The 13,024-nt window shown below is 31.5% G+C and overlaps 1 protein-coding gene across 1 annotated transcript; it reads right to left on the reverse strand.

The window, feature by feature from the left end:
- Positions 1–5,933: 5,933 nt before the first annotated feature.
- Positions 5,934–9,694, reverse strand: LOC115987333 (G-type lectin S-receptor-like serine/threonine-protein kinase At1g67520). The gene is made up of 7 exons (XM_031110863.1): positions 8,387–9,694; positions 7,695–7,802; positions 7,333–7,532; positions 7,035–7,245; positions 6,676–6,913; positions 6,402–6,552; positions 5,934–6,322 (listed from the first exon to the last, which is right to left on the reverse strand). Exons 1-7 carry the CDS (start codon positions 9,594–9,596, stop codon positions 6,017–6,019), a joined length of 2,424 nt encoding a protein of 807 aa, XP_030966723.1. The 5' UTR covers positions 9,597–9,694; the 3' UTR covers positions 5,934–6,016.
- Positions 9,695–13,024: the final 3,330 nt, after the last annotated feature.

The raw sequence follows: 13,024 nt of genomic DNA on the forward strand, positions 1-13,024 counted from the left end.
ATGTGTGGAATTTCCAGCTCGTTAGCCTCTAAAAGGCTTGAGAACATGGGCCTGGACCCAAATGGGCCCGACAGTTTACTGATTCAATAATTTGGAAATTTTTCACTATGATTGATTTCACTCGCGGATTTGGGATTTTTCATCCATTGAGGCTAATTTCTTCTTTGTAAATGTTCATCCCCACTTTTGACTAATTTGGATGCTACGTTTTTTTCCTTTATTTTAAAAACGAAAACAAAAAATGATTTAGTCCAAATCAATTCACCTAATTTTAAGAAATATACCACCTCAATTTTTCTGTGGGCCACATAAGATAAGAACTAATGTACATAGAAGGGAAGATAGAAAGTAGAATGGTTGCAAAGATTTAAGAAAAGTTTAGTGACAAAAACAATATTTTTCATCAAAATATAAAATTATTTCACTTTACAACCACACCCCCCCCCCCCCTCCTCATGTCAACCTATTTTTCCACCACATAACCCCTATCTTATTCTCCCTTACATTCTCACCTATACACCCAAAACCATCATGTTGATACCATATTATGTTTGGCCTCGGTATCCATGACAAAATGTCGATTTAAGTCCTAATAAGCTAAAATCATGTTTTCAAAACTAAGAAAATAGAAAAATACGTGAAAGAGTCCTGTTTATTTTGACCGGATGATGAAACAAACCGTCCAATATTTCAAAAAGCTTAACTTGCCATTTTTGCAAAGTTTGACCAATGTTGACTAAACCCTAACTAGGATTGGTCATAATGTTGATTTTTGATCTGACTGTCAACCATTCTAAAGATCATAAAATTCCCTTTGAAACGAAAATTCACGGCCATAGTCAGAGTTAAAATGGATGAAATATCATGAAAATACCAAAATCCTGATTAAATGTACTATTTTTTAGGTAAAATGGCTGTTCTTGGGGCGTATTCACGTAATATTCTATACCAATCCAACCACAATTGTTGTGAATTACCTGAACCAGATTGAAGCAAAATGGGCTAGCTACCTTCTATAAATATGGCTTGACGATATCTTCTCTAGAGTGGGAAAAATTAATTTTTCAAGAATAGTGCTATTAAATTTTCTACATTACGTCACCTCCCTTTCCAATGCAATATCTCAAAAACCATAACTCCAACTCATGTGAGGTCTGAGCCTATGGAAACTAGAAATCCATAAATTTCTAGGAACACCAAGTTTGAAAAAATCCAAGCTCTTGAATACCTCCAAAAAATAGCCCGAAAATAGGGTTTAAAAGAGGAGAAAGCTGTAAATAAAAAAATGTGAAGATAAGTGGATAAGATTGGGTGATGTGGAGGTATCACACTCCCCTAGCCGCTCATTAAGAGGGGCGGCTAAGGGGGTGTGTCACCAAAATACCCCCAAGCTCCTATAAATATCCCCCCACTCCCGTTAGGTAAAATATGAACAAAAATGCACACAAATTCCCAAAAATTTCATTCAGTCACTTTTTCTTTAGGCTTTTCTCTAGATTTACTTTCTCGCTCTTAGAAAACCTTCCTCAAAGCTGAAAATCCGGACCCCTTTTCTTCCATTTCTCTGCCATCAAGAGCCCATAGGTGAGCTTCTAAAGCTTTTGTAAATGTGAGAGGGTGTTGCTTCTTTGATAGTTACACCATTATCCTTCTTATGTGTAAAATACCATGGAAAGAGGAAATCCTGAGACCTTGTTTTCCCAACATGGAAGAGAACCCAAAAGCCTGGCTCTTACAAGTTTAGGTCTTTTTTAAGAGAAATTTCCATTTTAAAAGAAAAAAAAAAAGTTTTTAATCATGTCTTTAAATTGTGTTCTTGCTGATAAATTGCTTTTACTTTCAAGTCTTTAAATTATTTTCTTGTTCATAAATTGCTCTTACATTCAAGTCAATAAATTATTATTTTTATAAATTGCTTTTACATCTAAGTTCTTTAAATTATGTTCTTGCTTGCTTTTAATCCATGACTTTAAGTTCTCTTTATTTCCCTTGTTATCATTCTCATGGGAATAGGAATTCAAAGGTGATAGGTCTCTAGCTAGTACCATGAATCCTAGAAGCTTGGGTAATCAAACTTCCAAAAAATGTGTTTTCCAAAAGATGAAAAAGGCTCTAATGGCCATTCTTTTTCTTAGAATGAATCTTTTCAAAGAAAGTTTCTTTTTGAATTCATAAAAGCCTTCCAATGGGGCACTTTTTCAAAAACCCTCAATCAATGACATTTTCAAAACCCTTATCCGAAAAGGGGTCAAGTTCGGTTCTTTATTTTTACACAAAAATGAATAAAAATCACGGTTTTCACTAAGACCATGGAAACCATTTCCTCAAAAGCCTTTTTTTTTTTTTTTCTTAAATGGTTTTGATCTCAGTTTTGGGTATTTTCTTTCTAAAAAACCATGGAATTTCCCTTTTCCTAAAATTAGATGGTTTTAATCTTAAACTTCTATTATTCTAAAAACCCCTTTTAAATTAAGTTTTCTACCTGATGATAAAAACCATGGATTTTACCTCAAAACCCTCTTCTTCTTTTTTTAGAAAACCATGGAAACCATTTTCTTGAAACCAAATTCTTTTTCTTAAATAACTTTAGTTCCAACTTAGGGTTCTAAAAATTGTTTTCTTAAACATGAGTTTGTTCTTCCTTTGTTTTGAATTCCCTTTACAAATGGTTTTCAATCTTAGACCATGTTTTTATGAAAACACTTTTCAAAAGCAAACCATTTTTCCTAAAATTTTAGTTTTGGGTATGTTCTTTCTAAAAGGTTTGGGAAATCCCTTTTTCTTTCTAAAAAAAGAAATTCCTTAAAAGGTTTTAAATCTTAAAGGTTTTGTGTCTTTAAATTAAAGTTTTATTCATAAAAGTTCTTCTACTTTCCAAAATACCTCTCCTTAAAATTTGCACACTTTTTTTTTTTTTTTTTGTTTTTCCCATCAAAGAAAACATTTTTTCATGTAAAACCAAGAGAAGTGCTTTTGGGTCATTTTCCAACAAAGCTTTACAAACTCTTTTCCCAAAAGTGATGAGGTTTTCCCAAGGGAAAAACACTTATCTTTTCAAAAGATAATTAAAGGTTTCTTTTTATGAGCATTGTTTTGAATCTTTTGAATTTTACATTTTTGTTGTTGAGGTTTGTGCCTATGATTCACTTCCATTGAATCAATAGATTCATATCAAGTTGATATATCCCCCCTCCCTTTTGCACTAATTATTTTGAGTTCATCGTGTTTATGCATGAGAATGAAACTTGGAGAATAAAGTGGACCTAATTGCAAAAAGATGACATCCTTCCTCTCCTCTCTCTCTCTCTCTTTTTTTTTTTTTAAATATATTTATTTATGTGAAATATATTTATCATGTGAAATATGCATATTCACATGATAAATATGTAGCAAATATATTATTTACATGTATACGATTAAATCCTTGCAAATTTGTAATATAGTTTTCACATGATATGTATATATTTTATATAAAATATATACAAGCAAGAGCATGTGAATATATTCACATGCTCTTGCTTGTATATATGTCTTTGCAATAAATATTCGTATGACACTTTATAAATACATAAAATACTAACATGAAATGTATATATATTTGTTTGTACAAAACCTTTTCAAAAATAAAAATGCCTAGTATTTAATTTGTTTTTCTAAGATGTGTATGTTGTAGTTAAATTAAAATAAGGTACTGTCTTTTGGATAAGTGGTATGGGGTATCTAATACCTTCCCTACTCGTAACCGAACTTCTAAATCCAAAATCCTTGGTTCAAGACATTGGTTTACCTTAATTAATCTAAGAACCTTTGAATTTTATTTAGTTAATTAGGTAAAACAAATTAGACTAATAGAAAGACTAATCATACCTAATACAAAACCAATAGTTGGTGGCAACTCCTAAAAATAAAAATAAGAAAAAAGACTTACATACACATCTCACCCTAGAAATACATGCACATGTAAGTCACATCGCCAAAGCACCCAAAATGTGACAACTCCGGGGGAAAATCCTCCTCCCAAGGGCCCACGCATCTTTTCTACACTTCTCCTTCACTAGACCACTACCACCGGTAGTGATTTATCAAATAGCATTAACCGTAGAGTCCTCAAGGAGACCTCTTCCCTCAATTGTTCCAATTTTTAAAGATGAAATTCTAATTTTTAAAAAAAAAAAAAAAATTATTGTTAATTTCTCTACCAGATCTAAGCAACGTGATTAAGGGATGTACATGTGATTATGAATATGAGTTTTGATTTGATGAATAATATGATGAATAATTAAGGGTATCTTTTAAAAAAATTTGGCCATTATTTGAGGTTTTTCTATAGTCAACATTTACGGGATTTGGGTCTTTAACATGTTGAAGTTGAAAAATCCATTCTTTTGTTTTCCATTGAGTGTATTTGGGTCAATTTGAGAGTTTAGTCAGCTTATTGTTTTGGTTGATACTGTGATAAATATTAACTTCTCTAAAATATTGTTAAGAGGGAGATTAAGAAAAATGATGAAGACATTGAAAGGCTTCCAATTAAAAAATTGGAGTTTTTATTTTGTAAATGATTTCATTGTAATTATGTATGTCAAACAGATTTACATATGGGGTTAAAAACTTTGTAAATGAGTAAGAGAAATTTTACATAACGGTCACTTTTACGGATCTCTATTGAAAACACTTTCAAAAGACCGAAATTTTTAATACTCTAAGAAATATCGGGAATTTAGGAAAAACTATTTTATGGTCCAGTCTTAGTAATATAATTTCATTGTTTAATTGTGTAGGCAACGATTTTCATTTTAATGAGATTGATTTAAATTGGGTTTTATAAAATTGAGGATAAATTTTGAATGAAGTTTGTGGTTACCTTATCTTGTTATTGATTTTCGAAAAATAATCAATACTTACATATGAGCATTTTAAGATTAAACGTGTTTTGAAACATTATTCAAGGTTTTCTTAAAATGAATTATGTATGTGCATTATTTTTTCTACTTGATTATTTGAGGTTTTAAAATGACTAATGATCATTTGAAAATTTTTGGCTAAAATACCATTTTGCTGGTCCCTACATTTTAGGATCATTGTCAATTTGACTTTTATTATTTTCAACTTTAGTCTACTTAGTTCGTACATTTTGGTATTAGTTAAATTGGACATTGTTATTTTTAACTTACACTCAACTTTGTCCCTATTATTTTCAATTTGCAATTATTTCGGATCCAAATCTGGATTTGCTTTAGTTGTTGAGTGGATATGTATTCACCATAGTAGGATATTGGTAAATTTGATTTGTGTTTTTGTGTTTGGTTGTCAAGAAAATGCAAGAAAAGCTATGATTTGATGGTAGTAACCAAATTGACTATAAGTTGAAAATAAGATAGACCAAATTCCTATAATTAAAAAAATAATAATAATAATAATAATAAAAACATTGACCAAATCAATGGCTACCAATTATAGAGATCAAATTGACAACAATCCACATATGTTGGGACAGAACTAATATTTTTCCTATTTTTTTTTTAAAGGAAACAAATTTTAAGAATAATAAACAAAAAAAATTCTCAACAACAATTTGACTTATTGCATGAATTTGTGGTGGGGACTTTGGACAGTGCTCATTAGGTGGTTCCATGATTGAACAAATAAAATTCTCTTCCTTATCTAGAAAATTTTTTACTTAACAAGCGGGCCATTGTTGATTATGAAATGATCATTACAAAGAATATGGTGGCGCATACTTGCTTCTCAGAACTAAATCAGATTATATTTAAAAGATGTTTAAGATTATTAAAAGATGTTTGTAATGGTCAATGGTCATAATCTGAATATAGTTTTGCAGCAAATGAAAGGGAATCTATGTTATAAACAAAATTGTAATAATTTACATGTTAAGTATGTATAACAGTAAATATCTAAGTGAAAACATTCAATTCTTGGGAAGTATTTGTTGGTTAACCACGTTAAACCAACATTAACATACTCAAGCGTATGAAGTGATACTAAAAACATGCCTCTATCTTGGAACCATATTAGAAATTGACGCCCAATTTATCGAATTACATTCTGATTCTTTGTCATATATATGTGCCTCAATTGCTTGTCTTGCAAGAGAAAATGCAGGTTTCTTAGGTGACGGCAATGACAAATTGTCATTTGTCAACATAGCTAAGACATCTGACATTGCTGGCCGATCAATTGCACTATCTTCAACGCATAGGAGACCAACATGAACGCAACGAAGCATCTGATCCATATATGAATCATCAAGTGCTGGGTCCATTAGGTCCAGGGCAGTACCTTCATTCCATAACTCCCATGCCTGAAAAAGGATTATACATAATCAGAAACACACATTGAATATCATAGAATCATCCGAAGCTCATAGATTTTTGACATACATATCCCACTAGATTGAACAAGTGCTCTGTCTTGAAAAAACTGTTGTTCTTCCTTCCACTCAAGATCTCAAGCATAAGAACTCCAAAACTGTAAACATCAGATTTTATAGAGAAAACTCCCTCCATGGCATACTCAGGAGACATGTATCCACTGCATCAAATTAGAAAAAAAAGTTTTAAGTTTATAACTTCATTAATCATGTGGAAGCAATAGTGTTTAAAATTCAAAATGAAACAAATATAGTAATGTATGTAATATAATTTTTTTACTTACTATGTCCCGACAACCCTTTTAGTATTCGCTTCCAATTCATTTTGTTGAAAGATTCTTGCCATACCAAAATCAGAGATTTTGGGGTTCATATTTTCATCAAGGAGTATATTACTCGCTTTCAAGTCTCTATGAATTACTCTCAATCTTGAGTATTTATGGAGGTAAAGCAATCCTTGAGCAACTCCTTCAATTATACCAAAACGTTTTTGCCAATCTAGTAGCTTGCTCTTATTTGCATCTGTTGAATATAAAAGTTAAATATGATTGATAATCTACTTTCAGCAAACTTATCATAAATGTATAAATTTGTTGGCGAAATCAAATGAAGTTTTAAAATAAAAGGAGAAAGTTTTTCAAACCAAATAAAAATGAGTCCAAGCTTTTGTTCGGCATGTATTCGTAGATTAACATCCTCTCTTCTCCATGTAGGCAAAAACCCAAAAGCTTAACAAGATTCATGTGTTGAAGTTTAGATATGAGTATTAACTCATTCTTAAACTCAAGTATTCCTTGTCCTGAATTTCTCGATAGTCTCTTTATGGCTATTTTTTGCCCCGTCAACAATTCTCCCTGATATTTTGATCAAATAAGGTTTAGGCTAAGGTAAGACATAAATTAATTAAAACTTGTATCTTTTGTATGTTATTTAGGGCTTACCATATAAACTTCTCCAAAGCCCCCTTCTCCAAGTTTGTTTTGCGGTGCGAAGTTGTTTGTGGCTGTCATGACATATGCATAATTAAATACACTTAAATCATGCCCCTTCTTCCCATCATTTGGAATCTGATTGACAATAGGAGATTGATCCAAACTCACTAAATCAAGTAAATCATTTTCATCTTTTGTTACATTATTCCCTGTAGTAATTTACAAAAAAAAAAAAAAAAAAAAAAAAAAAAAAAAAAAAAAAAATTTATCAGTATTTCCATTAAACCAGAGAGAGAGAGAGAGAGAGAAAGCAACAAATATTCAAGTTGCTAAATTTGAACTAACAAGTTCATTCTTCATGTAAACTATACCTCTGGGCACAACTTTTCTCCTTCTCTGTATATAACACAATATGCTGAAAAATATTACAAGCAAAGCAGCGACGATAACAGTGCCAATCCATATCCACTTCTTTGCTCCTACATTTGATCATAAGAAGCTGTATTAATAATCATCGTATGAGATTTATTTATCTATTCTTATTCTTTTTGTTTCAAAATTATATATTGCATATCAAAATTAATAGTCAGAAGTGAGATTTTCACGACCCAAAAAAAAAAAAAAAAAAACTGTAAAGATTGTGTAAGAGCTACTTGTGAAGGGGTAATAAGTTTGGTGCACCTTGAGAGGCCTAATTAGCTCAAGAGATGCATGTGGGTCTAATCCTTAAAAGTTAAATAACATTTAAAAAAATCAGGCTTTGGTGCAAATGTGAGCCGTCGAAGCCTAAAACATTAAACTAATAGTCCAAGAGATCCAACTAAACCCATATGAAGCTTCACATGTAACCCATACATAAAGTCAGATCATGGTTTTAAATTCTAGTGGTTTGTAGGTATGTTTTGTTTATAAAGCTGTAATAATGATTTTCATTTACAATTTGTTCTCTAAAGCTGTAATAATAATATTGTGTATAAGGCCGTATTAGAAACTGTTTGCTATTTGATGAATTGACAGTCAGCAATGTTCATAGCACACAAAAAAACTACAAATAAAAACTTACCTTTGTGAGGACTTGATGATAGAAGGTAAATAGATACGAAATCACTAGCGTGGTCGGATTGGACCGCCGTCTCTCCTGTCCAAAATCGGCATCCAGTTTCATTAGCAAACTGATAAGTGAAAGCCACACAGCTACAGTTGCTCCAGCAAATAGCTTTACAGTCACTTATGCCGAGACTATAATTATTGCCCGACAAACTATCTCCGGTTACATAGTACCCAGCTGCAACATCAAATTTGTCACCACGTTCCCTACACACTGGCTGCTCCCAACCTTGACATCCTCCACTAGTATCATAGCTATAACAATTATCAGCTCTGCCAATATCAGGTCCTCTCAAATCCTTAAATTGCCCCAAAAAAGTGATAATCCATTCAGACATCAACACACTCTGATTTTTGTTACTGAAAGAGAAGTATTCTTCATCCTCGTTTGAAACAACTTTGAAATCATACATAGATGTTATATCTGGTGAAATGTTCTCAAATTGGTTGTTTCTCAAGATCCCACTTTTCCAATGAACCACCCCTCTTTGCTTAATGACCAATTCAAGTCCCTTGGGGTCCCATTCAAGACTGAAAGCTCCATAATCTGGAATATCTGTAGTTAACCATGATGTGAGTGCCCAAGTTTGGCCAGTTTTGTGATTAATCCCTAGCTTCATTTCAGGCAAAAGGGTGTCCATAAGATAATCAAAACTTTGCCATAACACCCTTTTGGTAGACCCATCAAAGTTGACTTCTTTCAACACAAAATTGCCATTATCATACAGAGTAGCAACAGTGTTATTAGTGCCAGAGGAGTATAAGATTATAGGACTCTCACCTTGGCGTACAATCTTCAATGTTCCATTGTTGTCCAAGGTAAGCGAACCCGTTTTGTCTTTGATGAAAGGTTGACCACGATTGCCAAACCATACATAAAGATTGAAAGGACTCTTTGGATCAGCCATGTCTGATATTCCAACATAGCTGTCGTTAGAAATGATGTCAATCCTCCTAAAGAACCCCAAAGCGAAAGCCCCTTTTTGAGATACAAGGTAACTCGTGGAATTGAGTGTGTCACCAGGTTTGAGAGTGTCACCAATTGATGACAGATTGCCAGATGTCACGTATACCCAGTCTGCAACGTGAGGTGTCCACAAGGATGAGAAAACGAGCAAGAGAACCAATGTGAGAAGGTGTACAAGTAAAATGTTGGTGGTAGCCATGGTTGAGCACTGAAATTTGCTCACTTGGCAATTACTTGAATACAATTCATTCACGGTTCAGCATCCAATGGAATAATATAATCAATTGCTAAAGTCTAAGTCTTGGGAGTATTGTATGAACGTGTGAGATATTCATCCTTGGGACCCAACTGGGTGGGTAGCCTAGCTAAGAGATGGAGAGGTGGGTGGGCCACTGTAGCTTGAATTAATGGAGTAATTATTGGTAATGTCAAAGTCGTTGGGACTTGTCGTGTTCTGTGAAATATACACCAAGTGACTCAACTTGCACCAGAATATGCATGATTCTTAGACCTCGAATCAATAAAATACTGAAAAGAAAGCTCTCATTAATTTTCGATGTTAATATAGAGAAGATAATAAAATATATGTGGGTTTGACTCAATCTTTCCGAGTTTCAACGGTTTTACATTGGATTGGGTTGCTAAAAGTTTAATTATAATGCCTAATTGTGCCTCAATTTTGTTGCTTCCTTCCTACAATTTCTCCAAACAATTGTGGGTGGTTCAAGGTTCATTCAAGGAAGTATATAATTCAATTAAATTTAAAATATAAAAAAACTGTAGTATTTGTGGAAAAAGTGTCAATCAAAAAGATTTATTTTCTTCGCAAATTATTATATAATCAATTAAATTAGTGTGATATTAATTGAATAATTCTCTAAAAAAAGATATTAATTAATTAAATAAAAGGAGAGACTTCTATGAAGAAAAAAAAAGGCTTTACACTATGTTTGAAAATTTATAAACCAGCGACAAAAAATAGAACAGAATATAAAATATTTTATTTATTTATTAGAGCATTTATAAACGAAATAAAAGAATATTTAAATCTACTGGTATACATTAAATTTTTACTTGTCCTTTCTCATAATTGGATTAAATTGATATTTTTATGTTCAATTCATTAAAATAATGAATTTTTTCTTATTTTTGGAATAAACATTTAGCCGCGAATAGAATAGATTAGTCATTGCGATTATTCAATTCATTTTTAAAAAGTTTCAAATAATGAAATAGATAAAATATTTATATATTTTCATTACATTCTTTTTCATTCGTTATTATGTTCTATGTACTTAGACGGGCTATTAATTATGATACCAATTACATGCGTTTTTTTTTTTTTTTTTTCTTCTTTCTTAAATTGCTTGATGAGGCGAACTACAAGTGATACCATTAGTATTTTGACTTTGAAATATGTGTCAACTGTCAAACTTCAATTCCAAGTAATTTTGGATTTTATTAACTCAAAAAAAAATTTTGGAATTTTCAATTTAGCATGATTTTTTAAAAATTCCTGCCTTTTTACCCTCTTTGTTGTGTGAACAATAATTATTGATGTTCTAAAAAAAAAAAAAAACAATTGTTGATCGTGTGGCAGATCCTTTATCTTTTATATATATATATATATATATTTTTTTTTTTTAATAATGCTGACATGGTATATAAGGTCACGTACTAATATAACAAAGAAAGATGCTACGTTTACAACATTTTTACAACAAATTACAGGTAGTTAATTATTATTGGTTCAAATTTGAAACTAACACTAAGATTATTTTTTTGCCCTAATAATAACAACCATTAATAACCTACCACTTAGGATTTGTTGTAAAAATGTTGTAAACATATCATTTCTCTATAACAAAATAAGAACATATAGGTTTCCAAAAAAAAAAAAAAAACATATAGAGCTGCATTGTGAAGACATTAAGAACCATGTCAAGAACTGAAAAAACCATGCTTAGAGTGTTGAAGTTCAATTAGTATTTGCTTATGTGTCTAATAAAGATGTTCAAGATTCAATCTCTTTCTTTTTTTTTTTCTAAATATTAAGTTAATATGTGTCCATAAACTCATAAGTCAGGTTAACAACGTAAGGACGCGTACCGAAAGGCCTGTCACACCAGCAATTTTCTTTGACTAGGGTGCGAAAGCAAAGTAAACGCAATATTGAGACATTTTTAGATCATCACCGTCTATATCAATTAAATTTATAGCTTAAAGACAAATTGGAATATAACGTATTAACTAGAAACCAAAACTATATTTTGACAACAAGAATGAAAAGTGTTACAGGCATTTAGAATTGACAGGAGATAGAAAAATTCCATCCATTGATTTTTTGGATTTCTTAATTTTACGCATCATTATGTTAATCAATTTTTTTAATTAATTTTAAATTTTAATCTATATCTGAATATTTTTTGGGTTTTTAAGACTCTAATTGTATATTATGCAAATTATATCAATTGAGTCCAATTGGGACATCAAACCTTTGAGTAAAAAAAAAAAAAAAAAATCCAATTAAGACAAATAATCAATTAAGTTTTAAGCAATTAAAGTAATATTAGCATGCATATGTTGTCACTAATCCCAAAGCAAACAATCACAAAAAAATATAAGGCAGCGATATAGTGACTAAGTGGAAAACCCAAAGAAAATTATTCAAGGTAAAACTAATACAGGGAAATCTTTTCCAAAAAGCAATTCATACAAATCAAGCAAAAAAAATTACAATCTAAGCAAAATTGTTACTTAGACTTTACAATCTTAGGGTCTGTTTGGAATCTACTTATTTTGCTAAAACTGAACACCTTTTGCTGAAAGTATTGTAGATAAAGGTAAAAGTTAGCTGAAATAGTATAGTTGGACCAATGAATAGTACCAAAAAGTACAGTGGTGATATCAAGTAGGGTTGAAAAACAACATCTTCATATTAGCTTCTAGCTAGAACTCTAGTATTGTGGTGATATTAAGGAGTGCTGTAAATGAGCCGAGCTTTGTAGAGTAGTGAATGTTCAAGCTCGACTCGACGGCAAAAATAAAAAGTTTAAACTTGGCTTGAGCTTGATACGAGCCTACAAATAATATTCAAGTTTGAGCTCGTTATAAAGTATAAAAACTTGAGCTCGACTTGGCTTGACTTGATTCGTTAGTCAAGTCAAGCTCGAGCTCAATATCAAGCCCAAACTCAAGCTCGATATCATGCTTTTGAGCTTGAGATCCCACATAAGTATATTATCAAGTCTATATCAAGTTTATTATCTAACCTATTTGGTTTGGATGAGTGGTCTCAACTTATAATTAATTAAAGTTTCAGAAAGGTGTGAGTTTACTTGTCAAGCTCATATCAATTTTATTACCAAACTCATAAATAAGTCTAAGCTCAATTTGTTTTGTTACTTTTTTATCGAGCCTTAGTATTCATGAGCTCATTCATGAACAATATTTTTTACTTGGGCTCGGCTCGTTTATTAAACAAGCCTAAAACTAAAGTTTAACCTTGGCTTGTTTATAAACAAACAAACATAAATGAGCTTTTTATTGAGGTAAGCCTGAGCTATTTATGAACGGCTTGGTTCATTTATAGCCCTATATCAAGAGATTATGTCTTCTCACTCTATT

Source organism: Quercus lobata, chromosome 4, assembly GCF_001633185.2.
Source record: "Quercus lobata isolate SW786 chromosome 4, ValleyOak3.0 Primary Assembly, whole genome shotgun sequence".
NCBI classification, from domain to species: Eukaryota; Viridiplantae; Streptophyta; class Magnoliopsida; order Fagales; family Fagaceae; genus Quercus; species Quercus lobata.